Here is a 20,259-nt window from a genome sequence, read left to right as displayed (position 1 = left end):
AGAATCACTTAAATCATATCTAAACCATTGCATTGGTATCAATACACGTGTCACCCCATGAAGGTGATATTTTATAGAATTGTACGAGATCGGAATTGCAGACGATTTTTTCCCCATATTTTTAGGATGCTGAGGATGTTGATGCATGTCTTCTCAATGATCCAAGTGTTGAGATTTTTTGCGCCAATAGGATAGAGTTCTTTCACACTTATGTATTTTGCTCATTTGTTATGGCATGAGAAGTTTACCAAAAAAAACGTTACATCATGAAAAGGAATAGCATTAATAATCAGAATAGTGGAATGCCATTATAGAAGAAAGTTTTTTCATCCATGTCTATCACCTATCAATAGTGTTTCTCTTTCTGTTTTTTCTTCCAAAAATGCTTTTAAATCAACAACATTTTTTATCAAAAAAAAAAAAAAAAACCTTCTTTTAAGTTTGGGCTAATTTTAGTAAAGATAATAGAATTATGTCAGAACACCAGTGTGCATAGCCAATCGAAAGACATGTGAGAGCATCTTCAATGCATGGAGTAAGGGGACAGTGTTGTCATTTTACTCTTTGCACTAGACCTTTTTTAGACCGTTTATCTTTCATTAATTTCTCACCATGTTGGTCTCGCCATTCCAACCATTAGATTATGTAGATACTGATGGGATGGTCCATGTGGCAAATTTCATTGTTTAACTATTTTATGGACATTGATGTATCATACTCTTATTTTTTGTATGATGGTAGACTATGTAATGTCATATTTGTTTTGAGTCATTGTCAAGTCATTTAGACCTTAACATGTCATTTTCTTAATTGTGTCAAAATATCTAAATCCTAATATTATATATCAATTAATATTTCATGTTTGCATGGACCACAGCCACACATCCTACCAACATGACAAAATTAGGTTTTTTTTTATTTTTTTATTTTTTTTAATGAATATAAGTTCATGTCTAGATCATAATAATTTAGATTATATGATTTTGTTTAGGTAAATTAAAATTCAAACTTTATTTTTTAGCTGGTTACACACTAAAGAAAGGAGCAGGGAGAAGGCAACAGGAGACTTGAATTTGAGGGCTACTGATGACTTAGTGGGTTTATCACACAACAATTTCATCAATGCCACTAGAAAGTTGTTGTTTTAAATTCAAACTTTACTACAAAATGATAACAAAATACATAAATTCCAAGCCCAATACATTGAGATACCTAAATCAAAATAGCAAGCTATACACTTCTAGACATAACTCATTCCCATTAAACATTTATCTTTAAGAACGCTATAAGATCTTTGGGGAAAAAGGACTAAAATTTCTCATTTCACTATCGTTGACAACAAGGTGCACCCAATAATTTTTAATTAAAAAAATGATCGTCGTAACCAAGTAGAGCAACCAAATCACATTCTTAAATCATAAACCATGGTTTTGATATACCACAGAACCGTTGACTAGTCAATGGTTGGATAGTCTGTCCCGAAACCACTAGGGCCAAGGCGGACAGGTTGAACTCAATCCTGCCAACCCCCGGACCTCTTCCGAGACCATGAAGGCCCAGGACAAGATCATCTATTTGTGTGATTCTCAAGACACTAGACCACAGGGCTGACCGTAGTCGAGTTAATCATCGGAAGATTTTCACTGTGGTTAAGATAACGGCTTTTGTCCTTAGCCTGGATCGAGTTAACCGTTCTAAGGGTTTTTACCTCGGTTAAGTTAACAATTTTATCTTTAGCCTAGGCCGAGTTAGCCATTACGATCAGCCACGCCAAGAAAAAATCCCCAATGAGGAGGAAACACGTGTTCATGATCTTTGACCAATAGGAGGCTTGCACGCTCTATATAAGGCAGGGGGAGCCAGGAAAGAAGTAAGTTCTCAATCTCTCACAAGTATTCTATCCGACCAATTTACCAAGACTAACTTTAGCATCGGAGCCTGGTCCCAGAGCCTCCTCCGGCCCAGTTTGTGACCTGATTTCTACAGGTGGACGTGTGACGGAAACGTGTAGCAATAATTTTAAATATTGGTATTGATATTAGTATTGATATCATTAGTCAATACTCCTTCTATCATAGCCGACATATTCAGACACAACTGAGTATAAAAAGACGCAACTACCTCACGTTTTAAGTATTTTCACTGCTCGACAGACATGTTTCCCTTTCCTTGATAGATTTCCCATATGTTGATCAAATATGGATTTGGATAGTATATATCCATATCGAATCCGCTCCGTTTGGGGAGAATAAAAAAAACCCACCGGGTTGAGAGGACGAGGATAGCACAAAGGACCCTCCAAGTGAGAGGAAAAAGCATCTTCCAAGGAGAGATTATATTCCCAAAACACCCTTCGATGCTTTTTCTCCTTACATGGTTGGTCTCGTAGTGATAATCCCACTCCGTGCTCTGTCGTATCCTCTGATAATCATGGGAAGAAGAATCACGCTTTCCCTTTCAACTCTTCTGAACCAAGCCCTAACCTAGGTTCCTCCCACCCACTCCTCCGTGGTCGGCCTCTGCCGCCGGGAATTCTGAACGTCGGCGCAGTCGGAGAGTTCGATACTGCCACTCTTGTAGTTTCTTCCGAAACGCCACTCTCGATGTCCGACCATTTTAAGCTTCTACGGAGCTACTTCCTATCAAAGACCGTCCTGGTATGTGTTCGAATTTGGACTTGTTTAGATCAGTTCTCTTGTCTATGTTCGTTTCCAATTCACTTTCCATTCTTAATTTGGTGCTTATTTGATCATTTCCACACTCTCTTGCCCTTCTTAGCTTTTGGTTTTGAGTATAACAAGAGCTGAAGCTTTGTTGGCAGTTCCTGCACATAATTTAACATTCAGAATATATCCCTTTAGATTTCCCCCTTTTCTTGTTCAAAGGGTGGGTGGGTGGGTGGTGGAGGTGACACCATTCCTCCATGGTGTAAATTTTAAGAATGTCATTTAAACCTATTTGATTGAAAATCTGATATTTGGTGGGTCATCATGCTCTTTCTTTTTGTTTCATGGGTAGTGGTTCCTCCAGCATTAAGCTTCATCAAAAAATAGTAATAGCAGTTTCTTAGGCTAGTTCTACTTTCAAGTTTTGGAAGACCTATTGATATGCATAATTGCCTTTAGTAGTTTCGAGGAAATGTTGGAAATAATGGACCCCAATAATTCACAGTTTTAAGTGCTTTTCATTGCTTGGTATTTTCTGGACTTCATGGGTGGACTGAATTCTACCTACTTTTATCACTATCTGATGAAAACTAAAAATCAAATTTTCTAGCCATTGTTGTTCTTGAGGTTTCAAAACTTGGAATAGGTATGGGATTGGTCCCCTTAATTCTTCTTATAATCAGCCTGGAATTGTCCAGGAATTAGTTAGACTCAATCGAACTCGGCTGGACTCAGCATGACTAGGTCAAACTCAATCATAACTTGGTTACAAAAAATTGGGGTCAATTGGAATCTGGTTGGATTGGTCAATTCAGAGTCAAATCACCCGATTCTGACCCAAGTTTTAAAACTTTTGGTTATTCTGCATAAGGTTAATCTTTTTTTTCCCCCAAGAATGTACTTATCATATCATGGAGTTTGCACTTAGGTTGCTTTTGTTTTCCTGTAAATTGTTTTACGGGATTTATTGAAAATTCAAAATTATATAATGTTATGTTTGCCTCGAATTTTTGACCATTTTGAAGAATGACCAGCTCCGACATATTTTGGAGGCAACCTGAAGGATCGACCTATGAGTTGGAGGAGAATATAATGTACTATCGTCTTGTTGAGCAAGCATTGTAATTTGTGGTTCTTCGAGCTAGGGTTTTTGGGCGAGTTTTCTTGCCGTAGTTTGGGTGTATTTGAGTGATCTCCATTGTGACCTCTCTTCCACAGTAGTGAAACATCTTCTTTTTTGCCCGAGGATGTAGCACACCTCATTGGTGTGTGAACCTCGTTAAATCTGTGTTGTATATGAATCTGTGTTTGTTTTTCCTTCGTATTTTTTGGTGTTTGATCTAACATATAAGGATTAGAAAGGGGAAATGTTGTACTAAAATGCACTGCAAAAGGTTGGAAAACCACACATTTGAACCACGACATCAATGTAGCAAAAACATCTAGTGATTCTCCCTGGTCCCATGCCCATCCTAACGCTGCCTCCGCCGACGCCCCCTAGAAGGTCTGAAGTGTCTGAGCCGTAGAAGGTGGCCCAGCAGCTTTCAAAATTAAGGATATTGTTTTCCCAAAATAGTGATGGTTACTTGATCATGTTCAAATGTGCTAATAAGTCATTTACAACCAACAAAAGCCAAATAGCAGAAAAATATAAAATGAGACATATATAATAATTATTTTCTTGTAAAATATTTTACAGTGAAACGAACACAGCCTTAATGTATATGATAGTCATGATCAATAAGATGAGCAATGAAAATTCATTTCTCCTTCAAATGCCTATTATTCTTCTCCAAATATAGTTTTGATAATATTGCTAGGTTTTTCAATTTGCTGAAATGACTAGCATGAAAAATCAAAATATTGACATAAAGAATTTTTAAATCCTTTTGAATGCGTAGGGAACTGCTACCAAAGTTTTTCAATGAATGTAGACATTTTTTTTTTTAATGTGGCTGTTTAATTTTCTTTATTTTAGGATAACAGATAATGTAGTTTCAAAAGGAAACTGTTGGCTTACATTTAATTATGCATTGATTTTTATGGGACTGTAGGTCAATAGATATTGACCGTCATGTTATATCAGGTCAAGAAGACATGGAAGTCAGACTTCAATCCATGCGTAGGTTTGAATTTAACTTGGAGGCAGAGTATCACAGCCCAGAACTTTCTCATGATGACTTAGACAAGTCAAATGTTCTTGTGCAAGATAGACTTGCAGAGTCTACTGTTCCTCTGGAAGATACAGCTGACAATGATGGACTAGCAGTTCCTGAGGAAGATATAATAATGAGAGATCGACTGGTGGAGTCTAATATTCCGGTAAGAAGTACAACCATGAAAGATGAAGTGATGAAGTCTAATTTTCATGTAGAAGGTACAGCCAATAAAGATGGGACAATAGTGCCTAATGTTCCCATGGAAGCTGAAGCTAAGAGAGTTGGGCTAACAGAGTCAAATAGCCTCATGGAGATATCAGAGTATAATGTTCCCATGGAAGATACATCCGAGAGACATGGACCAACAGAGTCTAATGCTTCCATGGAATTAACAGAGAAAAATGTTTCCTTGGAAGATGTAGCCAAGAAAGATGAACTAATAGAGTCTAATGTTTGCTTGGAAGATACAGGTACAAAAGTTGGGCTAACAAAGTCAAATGTTCCCGTGGAAAATACAGCCATGAAAGTTGGGCAAACGGAGTCTGATGTTTCCATGGAAATCAAATGCATGGGAGATGGAGTATTGGAAGTTGGCATGGAATTTGAATCAGAAGAGCAAGCGTATGATTTCTATAACCAATATGGTAGAAAGATGGGCTTTAGTGTTCGAAAAGATTGGTTGAATAAAAGCAAGAATGGTATAGTGCAATCTAGAAGGTATTGTTGCTCTAAAGAAGGCTATCGTAGGAAAGATCCACGAGAGATATGTCTGAAAAATCCTAGTAAAGAAACAAGAACTGGTTGCTTGGCTCACATGATTATCGCTCTTCAACCAAATGGTAAATATCGTGTCATCCAACTTGAAGCAATCCACAATCATGAGTTTGTCAGCCCGGATAAAGCTCAGTTGTTAAAATCACAGAAGAAATTAGCTCCTGCTCAAGTTGCTAGGATTGAAAAAGCAGATACTTTTGCTATGCTAGCTGTGGGTGGTCAAGGGATTGATGATCAGAAGATTACTTATCCTCCTGTGTACTACATGAACTATTTACAGTCTAAGAGGATGAAAGCAATGAAACGAGGAGACGCGGGAGGCTTATTACAATATTTCCAAAGGATGCAGTTAGAAAATTCTTTCTTCTTTTACGCAATACAGCTTGATATGTTTGATCAGATAACCAACATTTTTTGGACAGATGCAAAGATGGTTGTTGATTATGATCACTTTGGTGATGTGGTATGCTTTGATATGACTTATGGTACTAATACCTTCAATTGGCCATTTGCATTATTTACAGGAGTCAATCATCATAAACAAACTGTGTTCTTTGGTGCTGCCCTACTTTATGATGAAACAACTGAATCTTTCAAGTGGTTGTTTGAGACTTTCATTGAGGCAATGTTTAAGAAAGTGCCAAAGACAATTTTGACAGATCAATGTGAAGCTATGGCTAAGGCAATAGCAGTGGTGTTGCCAGAGACATATCATCGTTTTTGTGTATGGCAGATTTATCAGAATGCCCTTGTTCACCACCTTACCACTGTATTTGGTGGTTCTAAATCTTTCGACAAAGATTTCAGCAATTGTATCTTTGAGCATGAAGAGGAGGAAGATTTTATCCAAGCATGGGAGAGCATGCTGGACAAATATGATCTTAGGGGAAACACATGGTTACAAAAGTTGTTTGAAGAAAAGGAGAAATGGGCTTTGGCTTATGGAAGAGTTGCATTTTGTGCAGACATGAAAAGTACACAGTTCAGTGAAAGTATGTATAGTGTGCTAAGGAATCACCTGAATCGTGAGCCTGATCTCGTGAATGTTTTTGCAGCATTTTGAAAGGTTAGTGGAGGAGCGACGTTGGGAAGAACTAAGATCTAGTTATGGGATGAGCCATAGTACAGCAAGATTGTTAATCCCTGTGAAGATGTTAAAGCAGGCAGTAGATGTTTACACACCAGCCATATTTGAAGTGTTCAGAGCAGAGTTTGTACAATGCCTAGATTATGTTGTTAACCTGTTTAGTGAGGTTGGGCCAGTAACTGAATATAAAATTACTGTAGATGGAAAACTTCGTGAATATTTTGTTACTTTTAATTCTTCAGATGACACATTTTTTTTGCAGTTGTAGGAAGTTTGAGTTTGTAGGGATCTTGTGTAGTCATTCTCTCAAGGTACTTGATCATAGAAATGTGAAAGTGGTCCCACCTCGATACATCTTGAAGAGATGGACAAAAGATGCTAAGTTTGGAACTGGAAAAGATGCTAGTACCTGTGAAATACAAGTTGACCCTAAGTTTGATTTATTGAGGCGTTATAAAGATCTATGCCGTAGCATTGCTAGTATAGCGGCAAGGGCAGCTGAAACTGAAGAAGCATTTGCATTTGCTGCATTCTATATAAATCAGGTGTTGGAAGGTGTGGAAGGAATTCTGAGAAGAACATACAGCAACATTGCTAAGTCTTGTGAAAGTGAATATACAGAAAACTTATGTATTGAAAATATAGATTCTTCTTCTGAACATGTAGAAAGTTTAGTCAATCAGATTAGGTGTCAGAAAGATAGCAGCAAGGTGGATGATGCTGATGTACATCTTGATGACAGCAACAGATGGAATATTTCTGATGGTGCAAAATCTACAAAAGTGAAGGGAAATAAAAGAAAAGGGGGAGGCAAGCTTGGCGGATGCAGGGCTGTTGGCACTGAAGGAGGCTCTAGGAGTAAATTATCTCCGAATTTGCCTCCTGTACCTAGTAACACTCCCAATAATTCATGTTCTCCCCAAGCATACTATCCAATTCGAGCTCCTTCATCATCTATGTTCAATCAGGTTTCCCTTCCATTACTCTGAAGTTATTAGGTTTTTCTCGAAGGTTTTTTTTTTAACAAATATTGTTTAGCCTTTTCTCATGCTCAGCTATGTCCTTGTGCATTATGTAGGTGTCCTATGGTTTTGAAGAGAACCCATTAAGTTTACCATCTATATCCTATGATCAAGGTGGACATCATATGGTTCCTTGTATTTATCAACCAAATTTTCATTTCATGCATCAACAGGCCAATCCCACCATGAGCCAACTACCTGATCCCAGCACTAACCATAACATCTTTCCTAGGTGCATTCAGTTTCCACAGGTAATTGTTTTCCAATGTTAATTTCTTCAGTTATTTCAATAAATTTTATATTAGAAGTGTTTGACCAAGGTGATATTATTACCATATATTCATGCAGGACTCCTTACCTCCTAGCTTATATCAAGAGCCTGCATCTAGCAGCTGTCACTTTGGCTAGGTAATGAACAAAGCTTGAATATTTTAATAGTTTTATTATTTACTGTGTGAATAATCCTATTGCTAATTTTGTGAAGATTCTGCTCGAGCATCAGTAAGTGGTATGGCCCAACATTCTTTATTGGCAGCACTACTCATTGCTCAATGGGGGGGGGGGTTGGAGAGGAAGGGCAAATGCTATCCACAAAAACCAGCCGATGAGAGACAGGAAATGTGAGTCTTCATCGGCAGGAAATGTGAGTCTTCACTTATGTTGGTGGTTGCCATTTCTTTTGTTTTATTTCTGTCCAGTTTGTGCTGTCTTCCAACGTTCATAGGATTCTCTTCTACTGGGTAATTGGGCCACATGGTAATTCATTTATGCTGCTGAATAGGATGTTGGTCATGAATAGTTCACTGGGTAATTAGGCCATATGGTAATTCATTTATGCTGCCGATTTGGATATTGGTCATGCATAGTTCACAAATGTGAACTTGGATCTCAGAAATCACATACCTATCTCCCTTCTAGAGCAAGTATTGGTATACCTGACATATGTAGTATAAAAAAAAGTCATGCCATGCCCTCTCAACTAAGCCTTAGCCTAACTAGTGGGATCATCAGTTACCCCTGTTCCACCATTCAACTCTGTTTAAAGCAATATTAAACATTTCAAACTATATGCATCAAAACAATGGGACATACCGGGACAAAACAAGTTCTTTACTGCAGTGATGCGATTCACTGCATAGATTACATAAAAAAGGGTAATATTATCAATAGCTGTCAATAGTTTGTGGCAATTCCAGACCAAGCTTTCAAGAGCTGAAGGTGATTGTTTCATATGATCCATTAGTAAATTCATTATAAGTTGAAGTCTCCTTCCAATTAGAATTGGTGAAGGCCATTAGTAGTGGAAAAAAGTAGGCATTTCCATGTTGCTCAGGCTTAAGCTATCAGAGCTGTTCAATGATGAAGGAAGCTTGAGAAACTGGGTATCTGCTGTCCAAATGAATCTCGAAACATGCCTATGGATAGATAACACAGTACCCTCTCATGGAATTAAGGGGGAGTGAGGGTGTGGAAGGAATAGTCTGCGATATGTATCTCCCATTTGCATGGGAGTCAAAAATATGTTTTTCCCTGAGCCAGGGTGCATGCATTCTGATATTTGGAAGAGAATACAAATGAACAGAGGTTTTCCCACCATTGATTTTTTTTTTTTTTTTTTTGAATGTTTTTTGTTGTTCTCTGGGTTTCTAATTTTTTTTTTTTTTCACTCGGATATAGTTCATTCCTGTGCTTGAATCTCTCTCATTACATCCTAACTTTTAATTGTTGTAATTATAGGATTCTGCAAGGGAACACAGGGCATTGCTTCCATCTTATGTGCCACCTGCTTTCTTTGTCTTCGGAAATCTTCAGAATGATTTTGTTAGGAAGAGTTGTATATATATTGTGTCCATCCCTGGGGTAAAAGTAATTTTGTAAATGATCACTGTATAATCACCAATGATAAACCTCTGATCATGTGCTCTGTTGCGGAGGAACACCATACATTGCTAATTTTCTTGTCCTTGAAGAAAAATAAATAATTTTAACCCCAAGAAAAAAAAAAAAAAAATCAGTTGATTTTGTTTAATTACGTATCTGGACTGGAGAACTCATTGAAGCCTTAAGTCTTTCGCTTTGATCATGAGGTTGAAGAACCATTAAGATGGTTTTTCAGCAGTGGAGATTGGAATTCTAATTTTTCTACTTGTGCAGGCTGAAGAAGGCAGTGACAATATTTTTTTTTTGGGGAGGGGGGGTGGGTTCAGGTGTGATCAAAGTCATGCATTAAATTGTGAATAATTTAGGGGTGTCAATGTGCCGGGTTGGGCTGGTCTCTTAACCCAAGCCCTGCCCAACCCTAGGTCGAGTTGGGATATGTCAGTCCAGCCCTGATCAACCTTGATTGGGCCTAGCTTAACACAATCCAGCCCAGTCTAGTACTATTGGTTACTTGGTTGCTTGATCTTGAAGCATTGGAAAGGCCAAAGATCAAAGTTTTCATATATATATATGTAGATTGTGGAAAATGAAAGACTTTTGCAAAAAATTTCTACAAGTATCCATTTATGATTGTTAACATATTTATATTATTATATACTTACTATACAAGGTTGGGTTGGACTGAGTTGGGTTGAGACCTGAACCCAGGCCCAATTTAACCCGGGCTTGGGCCTGAAATTCTCAACCCTAGCCCATCATATGGGTTGAGATTCCAATTCGGGCTCAGTGTGGGTTCCTACTAACCGGGATTTTGACACCCCAAGTGAATATGATAAACCATTACAGTCTCCTCCACATACTCCCATGAGTTCAGAAATGGGATCAAATCATCGGAATTGGACTTTTCAACAGATATTGGTCGACCTCTATTGTGTAATGCCTGATTTCTGAACCCCTCTTTTGAATTGGATATGAATGTACTTGGATATTCTTTTTTGGTCATTTTGTCCTTTTATTCACCAAAATAGTAAAAAATCAATATAACTTACCAATTATAGCAAGAGCTGCATGTGTTTTGAATAAAAAATAAAAAATAAAAAATCACAAATCTTCCTGATTCCAAAATTTAGTGTTTTGGTTGAATTTGGATCAATTTCGACCAATTGATTTGGTTTTGAATTGAAGGGTCAATCCCATGTTCTATTCAGGGGTTTTAAATAAATAAATATATTTGGGGTGGAGAAGAAGCAAAACAGGAGGATGATATCTATGGACCTAGTCTAAGCCCATCTTGGGCAAAAGATTTTTAAGTTCTAGTGCTTCTTTTTTTATATCTTTTTTCTCCCTCAAGGGATAGATATGTTATTTTAAAAGGGGGAGGAGAGGGACATAGAGAAAAGCTAGCATAGGGTACGAAAAGCTAGCATGCAGTACGCAGCCTGTCAATATTCTCTTTCCATAGTTAATATTTTCTTACTTTCGTGCAGGTAATAGGCCTACCTGTTTTGCCAGGCCTAAATTTAGATTGGATTTTTCTAGGAAAAAAAAAATATTGGATTTCTCGATAGTTGTATCTTGTTCAATGTTAATCACGTGGACTCGGCCCAAATTAGTAGGATCTAGGTCCAAATTTTGGCATCACATCAATAATAGGGTCAGTTTTTCAAATTTGGTAGGAAAAAAAAGAAATTCGGTTTTCCTTAAACAATGGTGAAGAATAATCTATTATGGTTTTTGGATGGGTAAGAGAGGGTATCACATAATAGTGGGGGAAAGGGGGGAATGGGGGAGGGGAGGGATATGTTGCCCAGATGGTGAGGACGAATTCCCCGTGGCTAAATTCTTCCCACACAATGGAGAAATTTTTTCACTGACATGAGCATCAAAGTGGGGTGGATTTTTTTGGGTTTCATAAGGGAGAGGGCGTCATTTTGCCGCCTTTTGTGTCTGAGCAATAGGATCAAATGATGAGGGAGCGTTCTTTTCTGTTAAGATTATGTTTTCCTCACCCATCGTGAAAGAGATTTTTTTTTCTTCATTGATAACTTGATCCTGTTGATAGGACTATAGGAAGAATGAATGTCATCATTAACTCCCACTTATGCCATATTGAATGTGCTCGAAACTACCCATTCCTATTCCAATCAGAGGGGTAGATTTCTTTACCATACCATGGGTTAAAATAAACTGGATCCCTCCACCACGCCCAACCTCCCTCCCACTCTTTCCCATCCATTTTACATTGAACCAGATGATCCAAAAAATTTGTACGTAACATATCCAATGGAAAGGGACTTCAACTTGGGTGTTAGGAGAAAGGAAGGGATGGGGTTTCAGTTTAGCAAATGTAGAGAGCAACAGAGAGTAGTTTATATGTTAGGTTAAAAAGCCACATGATCACACACCTAATTTCTTTCCCTGTAGAGATGAGATGACATCATGACAGAGACAAAAGGATCAATTAAAGTAAATTCATACATCGCTTTTGTGCAGTACTAATCTGATGTAAAGGCGGAAGAGCACAAGAACCCTAGGCCCTGGCAGTCTCAATATTAAATAATGAATGAAACCCATGAGAGATGAGACCTCACAAAGTGAATCCCATTAATGGAATCACTCAAAAGGGCTTTGCTTGTATCACCACCACTACTGAAAAATTCTGTAAAACAATTGGCAATTCTCAATTGTAATCTGTTTGATTGTTATTTACATTTGGTTTACATGTGGTTTGTAAGGTTAGTTACACCTTTCTACGCTTTAATTCGATCCCCCTTTGCCTAATTTGAGAGTATGAACAAATAAATTTAAAATAATTAAAGCTTACCATCTGAATATATATCGCGGCTTTTCTTACTGTTTTTTTAAACATCATAAAATGTCACTTTAGAAATATAATCGTTTAGAAACACAGAATCAACCTTTGCTTGAACATAAAGCAATACAGTAAATTGAGTTTATTCGATCTGATTTTATCGGTTTCTATTCAGTCAATTCATTATATCAATGGATTTTACTATCTTATGTAATGCTTGTTACCATATAATTGAACGATGATTGAGTACACAGTTCCATTGATTGATGAAGCTTACTTCAATTGTTTCATTTTATTAATATTCTTCACTCCTCTTTATGGTTCATATAAAGTTTCCATGGCCATACTTGGCCAATGTACCTCACTGACATTGCCATGGCACCTCAAAAATAAAGATCCTAAGAGGATGGATATTGAATGAGTCTACAATGAATTGAAGGAAGAAGAAGACTTTGAGCAACAATAAATTCTTCATCTACCATTCACATGCTAAGTAACAAAAGACACCAAACTCTTTTAAATGTTCCCATCAATATCAAACCCCATCTACTACCACCATCATCTTTTTATTCTTAGGAGTTATTTACCAATCTCATTTGATGATACTTGAGTGATCACCCTAAGTTTTGTTTGAAATTTTCTTAAACCAGTCCTAGCTAGTTAGCACTAACCCTGATTTTGAAACTGGGTTTTTTTAATCATCCAATGGGAAGCAACCAAAGAGCAATAGAATTTTTTCTATAAACCAGTAGTGTGTGATTAGGGTTGATTTAATGTTTTGAGTCACTTTGAAAATGTTGTTGGTTGTCAACTTGTAGTATTCTTTGCGTCAATACATATTGATTGAACCATTAGTATTATGAAAGAAACCAGATTGACAGTAAGGGCGCACTTGGTCCAACAGTAAGGTACAAATATTGCGATTTGACGGTCAAGTGGTCGAAACAGCTTCTCGACATTTGAATCAATACATATTGCAGGAAATTTGCACGAAGTACGGTACTTTTTTTTTTTTTTCTTAAACCAGACCAGCGGTTTGGTTTTCAGACAATCAATTTGACCAATCCACAAAACCACTCAATTAATTCAAAAACCGGTACCCACTTGATCAAAATGAGTCTTTGAAACCTAGGTTCCACGGTTCACTCAAGAGTGCTCTAGGTGCCTGGTTTTACTTAAACCAAACCTACCCATTAAATATGGACTAACCCTAACCCTAACCCTAACCCTAACCCTAACCCTAACCCAACCCAACCCATCTTGTGATGCATGACTAAATACAGTGACATACTTAACCTAGCTAAGCCAAATGATTGGATAGGTCCGACCATCAACAGGGCGGCATGAAACAGGTTAATTACATCAACCATTGGCCTGTCCATACTTATAGTAGAAAACCCACAATGAGGAGGGACGACCTCATCCGATCTGGATGGTGTGATGTGTAAGTGAGAGAGATTTCCTGTAATTAATGAACTAAACAATATTGATATATATGGTTAATACTGGTACGTATTAATAAGAACACAAAGAGAATAATGGAGTCATGGCCATGGCCATTGAAGAAGATAATCAGATCTCCAACTGCAACCACGACTTACTATGATTAAATGATGTGGACATTTATTGGGGCGAACTGTTAGTGGTTGATAGAATTTAATGCGTCCTACCAACTGTTAACTAGTAACTCCTAGTACACCATTGCAAGTAGGTGGAGTACTTTGATCATCAACTCTATATAAAGGGGTCCTCTATCTTCTAAACACTCGAACACTGTGAAGACGATCTGCCACAAGATGACAAGACTAGCTCGGGGGATCGTTCTTCTGTCACTGTTTTGTTTCAATGTTCTTGTTGTGGGTGTTCTTGCTAGAAATGTTGCTATAGTGAAAGACGAGGATGAGAAGTTTTCCTTTGGGAAGGGAGGTGGGTTCGGGGGCGGCTTTGGTGGTGGTGGTGGTGGTGGCGCTGGAGGTGGGTTCGGTGGTGGTCATGGCATTGGCGGTGGATTTGGCAAAGGTGGTGGACTTGGTGGTGGAATCGGCGAAGGTGGCGGTTTTGGTGGTGGTGCGGGTGGAGGGTTTGGAAAGGGTGGGGGACTTGGTGGTGGTGGTGGATTCGGTAAGGGAGGTGGACTTGGTGGTGGAATTGGTGGTGGTGGAGGTGGAGGGTTTGGGAAGGGTGGGGGGCTTGGTGGTGGTGGTGGATCGTAAGGGTGGGGGACTTGGTGGTGGTGGTGGATTCGGTAAGGGAGGTGGACTTGGTGGTGGTGGTGGTGGTGCAGGTGGAGGTGGTGGATTCGGTAAGGGAGGTGGACTCGGTGGTGGAATAGGTAAGGGAGGAGGAGTTGGTGGTGGTGCAGGTGGAGGGTTTGGGAAGGGTGGGGGCCTTGGTGGTGGTGGTGGTGGTGGTGCAGGTGGAGGTGGTGGATTTGGTAAAGGAGGTGGACTCGGTGGTGGAATAGGTAAGGGAGGTGGATTTGGTGGTGGTGCGGGTGGAGGGTTTGGGAAGGGTGGGGGCCTTGGTGGTGGTGGTGGATTCGGTAAGGGAGGTGGACTCGGTGGTGGAATAGGCAAAGGAGGCGGACTTGGTGGTGGTGGTGGATTCGGTAAGGGAGGTGGACTCGGTGGTGGAATAGGTAAAGGAGGCGGACTTGGTGGCGGTGGTGGATTCGGTAAGGGAGGTGGACTCGGTGGTGGAATAGGTAAAGGAGGTGGACTTGGTGGTGGTGGTGGATTTGGTAAGGGAGGAGGAATCGGTGGAGGGATTGGCAAGGGTTACGGTCACGGAGTTGGTGGAGGGATCGGCAAGGGTCAGGGTCACGGAGTTGGTGGTGGAATTGGAAAGGGTGGCGGAGCTGGTGGTGGGTTTGGGAATGGTGGCGGAATTGGTGGTGGAGTTGGCGGTGGCGCTGGAGGTGGATTCGGGAAGGGTGGTGGGCTTGGAGGTGGCATTGGAAAAGGAAGTGGTGGTGGCTTTGGTGGAGGTATCGGTAAAAGTGGTGGGATTGGTGGAGGAATCGGTAAGGGCGGAGGATTTGGAGGCGGTGTAGGGGGAGGGGGAGGATCTGGTGGTGGAATAGGAGGTGGGTTTGGAAAGGGTGGAGGATTTGGTGGTGGGTTCGGAGGTGGTGCTGGTGGTGTCGGCGGATTTGGTGGTGGAGGTGGAGGTGGAGGTGGAGGTGGCGGTGGTGGTGATGGGGGTATTGGAAGACGCAACTAGCTTGGACGTTATACGTTGCATGGTTAATGGAACCACGTTGCATGTGTTCATTATCATTATTTTTATTATATATTATTGGCTGTTGAATTAATTAATATGATGAGTTTGTATTGTCTCATTCTTCTTGTTTTGTAAGCATTTTTTATTTTTCAATTTTGTAATTGGGGAGAAGTTATTCTTTGGAAATAAAACATTTAATAACGCATATGATATATGGAATTGTGTCTCATATATAATTCATGGATCCTTTACATATTCATGTACGTTTCTTTCAATTCGGACTATTGGTCTACCAGTTCATATATGTTTCAGTTTAATTGGAATTTACCATGTGATTAAACAGAACTTTGAAAAATTAAAAGAGATATATCTAATTGTAATCATAGTATCAATGTCAATAAATGAAGGTAAATGATTGAATTTAAAGATAAAATTTGACATGCGGTCTATCTAGATCATCGCTTAAGTTCTAATAGTCGGATTTCTCAATTAACCCTTCCACATGGTTGAATTCGATGTCCATATCACGAAACTTTTACATGGTTGAATTTGGTATCCATATCAAGACACTTTTACTTGGTCTTTTGACCAAGAAAACTGTAATATTATTATTATTGTGGTCATTGTTGTTGTTGTCGAGGAGAAAATGCACTTCACGTCCGTGTAGATGGACCTATTTATATGGAATTCAAACTCACTAGATTAGATGAGACTCGAATTTAATGGACAAGTAAACCCTTAGGTCTCCTTATCATATGTCCAATTTTACTACGGTCTAAACCATTGTTTTCAAAGCTGATGCCGAACCAATATTATAGCTAAGTTTTGCTTCCAAACAAAACATTCAACACCATGTGTTTAAAGTTAAGAAAGAGCTCTAAAAATAAAGGATGCCATTGCGATAATATTTTCTAGGTTTCAGAGACAACGAGATATCTGGAGCAATTCCTTGAGCAGTCGAGATCATGATGGCTCATGCATAGGGTTCTATTGTAAATTGAGTTGTTTAACACAAAAACTTAAGCTATCGATAAATGAAATGATCAAAGGTCTCAAACTTAAGCAATGTGAGATTATTCGTAAACATTGAATATCATGGTTGTACCTTATCCTCCCTACATTATTGCTGATCAATGCAAGATTCTCTCTCTCTCTCACACACACACACACATGTTTGATTCACTTCTATCCTTCTCAATCGATGATCTGGATCTGGATGCATAAGAGGAAAAATGAATAAAATAAAGAATCAGAGGCTACCTTCAAGGAAACTCTCCAATACTTAAATCAATATATGAAACAACACCACTCCGCCCACAAATTTGCACCAAAAGATTCACCCTCTTTGAATCATTGGAATGGATTGATTTTCAGAATGTGAAATGTGTGCTTTTTAGTTGAATAATGAATTAGGTAGGGATCATGTTATTAGAAGCTATTTCTGCTGCTCTCATTATGAAAGGACTGCGTGAACGCCATTATTAATTTGATAACATACTCGGACGACATAAACCATATGCATCTTCTTTTTATGTTTGGTTCTTTACTCTTTACTTCCCAACTGTGTCTCTTCGAACTGGGCTTTGCCCCTTCTTTTGACAACATAATTAACCTTATGAAAGTCATGCGGAGAATAAGACCTCTAATAGTCAAATTTGAGGCCTTTTCAAGAGCTGGGCCATGAGCCTTTTATCTTTTGCTATACCCCAAGACCCTAAGATCCAACAAAGACCTCGATCCTCATGAAATATTAATGCATGTTAAGTTTGTCTCGAATTCTTGATTCGTTTTGCAGAATGACCTATTTTGATATAATTTGATGATGATTCAAATTAAAAAAATTTTAAGATCTATGATGGAAGTAGAGGAGTTGGGCCGATACGCCCCCGCGGTATGGTTTGACCTGATGGATCAACTTGCAACTTGGAGTATAAAATGTATTGTCGTCTTGTTGAGCAAATTATATTTTAGGGTTTTTTCGAGCAGGGTCTTAGAGAGTTTTTTCACCATTGCTTGGGTGTATTCTCTTTTCTACCTAATAAAACATCTTCTCTTTTGTCCGATGACGTAGCACACCATAATGGCGTGTGAACCTCGCTAAATCTCTGTATTGTGCAGATCTGGTTTTGTTTATTTTCATATTTCTTGGTGTTTATTATAATGATGTTAGTGAGATTAAAAAAATGGAGGAGAAATTTCCGTCACTCCCATCAATTTTTTGCTATGTGGATTAACGATGATTTGATTGGTTAACCGTTAGATGAATGTGGGACCCCCCTATAAAATTTAGGGTGCCTAGATAAACAATACTGCATCCCATTTGGCGGAGTTTCCCACTTCATTTTCAAGAATTCAAACTATTTTTTATTTTTTCTACCGAGAAAAACTATCTTTTATTTTGATTCTTTTTTTATTACATGACACATGAGAAGAGATAAAAGCACACTTTAAAGACACACAAAGAGAGTTGTAAGGTAGGTCCCTAAGCGTGGAAAATAAAATGTTCAAGAAATTTTATTTATTTATTGGGTGAGAAATTATTATAATGTTAGTATAGGCACGTATCTAGTTTTTAGTAATGAAAAAATGGTGCTCCATGGTAGTAATCACAGCCCTCATGATAAGCTCTCATACGGTAAATAGTATTTCTGTAAAACCAATGGATGATAGTGGGCATGCCAAGACTCGAATCCACAATCAACGGACTCAAGCAGTGATGGGTTGAGGGCATTTTCACCACTAGGCTACCAACTCCATTGATAGCATAGATACATATCAGTGTGTGGATCAATGGGAAGGTGTATAAAAGCATTTTCAATATTCAATAAGAAGACAATATTTTTTGGGATCCAAATCCTCTTCATGGAACCCACGAATCATAGAGTGATCCCACGACTAGTAGGACCTGAGCACACGTCTTGAGGTCACCTCAGCTATGAGATCACCTCAGCTATGAGATCACTTTTATGGTCCATGGGCTCTATAGAGAGGAATCTGTTAGAGCAAACACGAAGAAAAATACGAAAATAAATTGACAATAGATCTGCACAACACAAAGATCTAATGAGGTTCACACACCGGTGTGGTGTGCTACGTCCTTGGGAGAATAAAAAGATATTTCACTATGTAGAAGAGATATTACACTCAAGCAGCGGTAAGAAAACTTACCCTAAAATCGTAGTTCGAAAAAACCCAAAATTACAATGATTTGTTCAACAAAACAATATTACAATAACTTTTCTACCAAAAAGAAAAAAAAAAAAATTGATCCAATTAGGATCAGTATTTGGTTAGGCACATGGTTCCAAGTACCTATATCGTATCAATATCGGCTAAGATCGATCCCTGATCCTTGATCAGTTACCCATATCGTTTTAGGGGTAAAAGAGTAAAAAAAACATATTTTTCTCTGAAAAATAAAAGATAAAAGTGACCCCATATATACCGATCTTCCCATTACCGATACCAATACCAAATCGATATTGAAAACTAAATCCATGGTTAGGCATCAACATCGGTGGGTGCTTATATTGATTCGGATGGAACCATGGTTGGAACATCAAATTTTGAGAGGGCCAAGTGCCTTGCCTATCTAATGGTTCAAATTGACCAAATCATTTCTACACGTGACTAAAACCTATTGTTCACCATTCTAGTACCAAATAAAGTGGAGCGAGTAATGGACAAATTCTTGCCCATCTATGTATGTATCATCCTAAGAATATTTGGATTCCTAGGTAGATTGTCCCATTGACAAATTTAGAATTGGCCAAATATTTCTATTAAGTTGGATTTAATTAAGAAATCCACCCAAACTAAGGAATAGGACCATATACTATTAATTAAGCATTAGTTACTGGGAGGTTACACTATTATATATCTATATATATATATATATATAGGACTCTACCTTAATGTCATTCCTAGGACAACAAGTATAATAATAAGTGGTATGGATCATTCTCTTATTATTTATTTGTGACTAATTGATGTATCGACAAGATTCGTTAATGTTTGATAGGAATTATCCACTCTATCTATTTGTTAAATGATCGAGTTTTTCCTAATCCGACAATGAATGGGATTTAGATGGAGGTATCAAAAGGGTATTTTGAGAAAATTCTAAAACTCTATAGGAATTTGTTAACCTTAGAATGAAGTGGTCAACTTCACCGCCTGCTAAAGGAAAACTTTCTGCTCTATTATAAGTCAGTAGTATTCAGCCTTGCAGTCCAAATCAAGGACGGTGAGATGCTTGAACCATGCTAGAGTTTTTTCCCATTAAAATTTTTAATTTATAAACATCTATATTTACTACATGCATTAGGGGTGTCAATTCCAAGCCTGCACTAGTAGGCCCGATCAAGCCCGACACGTTTATGATCCGACAGGACTAGCTCGATTAATAAATGTGTCGGGCTTAAGCCCAGACCATTTATAAATAAGTAATACATGGTGCAAGGAGTAAGCTCGATGGGTCTCCCGATCAGCCCAGCACGGCCTGGCCCCGCCCATTTACAAGCCTGACTCAAACCGACACTTTTAGCCCAACTATGTATATAGGTATTTTGATTTTGGGAAAATTACATGATTACTCATTTTTGGGTTTCCCTTTATAAAATTACCCACAAAAAGT

The 20,259-nt window shown here is 38.5% G+C and overlaps 1 protein-coding gene and 1 pseudogene across 3 annotated transcripts; both read left to right on the top strand.

Annotated features, from left to right (window-relative positions):
• Positions 1–2,395: 2,395 nt before the first annotated feature.
• Positions 2,396–8,627, top strand: LOC122090539 (protein FAR1-RELATED SEQUENCE 5-like). 3 transcript variants are annotated; one of them, XM_042660173.1, is made up of 6 exons: positions 2,397–2,657; positions 4,753–6,852; positions 6,949–7,654; positions 7,765–7,959; positions 8,057–8,116; positions 8,193–8,236. In XM_042660173.1, the coding sequence occupies exon 2, from the start codon at positions 4,764–4,766 to the stop codon at positions 6,660–6,662; it is 1,899 nt and encodes a 632-aa protein (XP_042516107.1). In that variant the 5' UTR covers positions 2,397–2,657; positions 4,753–4,763; the 3' UTR covers positions 6,663–6,852; positions 6,949–7,654; positions 7,765–7,959; positions 8,057–8,116; positions 8,193–8,236. The 3 variants fall into 3 exon arrangements, with proteins under 3 accessions (XP_042516106.1, XP_042516107.1, XP_042516105.1); XM_042660172.1 differs by having other exon boundaries at positions 2,396–2,657; positions 4,721–7,654; XM_042660171.1 differs by having other exon boundaries at positions 4,753–7,654; positions 8,193–8,627.
• A 5,320-nt stretch (positions 8,628–13,947) lies between these two features.
• Positions 13,948–15,837, top strand: LOC122090470 (annotated as a pseudogene).
• The last annotated feature ends 4,422 nt before the right edge of the window (positions 15,838–20,259 follow it).

The sequence above is a fragment of the Macadamia integrifolia genome, chromosome 10, assembly GCF_013358625.1.
Source record: "Macadamia integrifolia cultivar HAES 741 chromosome 10, SCU_Mint_v3, whole genome shotgun sequence".
Taxonomy (NCBI): Eukaryota; Viridiplantae; Streptophyta; class Magnoliopsida; order Proteales; family Proteaceae; genus Macadamia; species Macadamia integrifolia.
The sequence above is the reverse complement of the archived record's forward strand: the minus strand, read 5'-3'. Positions and strand labels throughout refer to the sequence as shown.

Excerpts from the sequence above, each read along its gene's own strand:
- LOC122090539 (XM_042660171.1), top strand. The coding sequence starts at position 4,764 with ATGGAAGTCAGACTTCAATCCATGCGTAGGTTTGAATTTAACTTGGAG.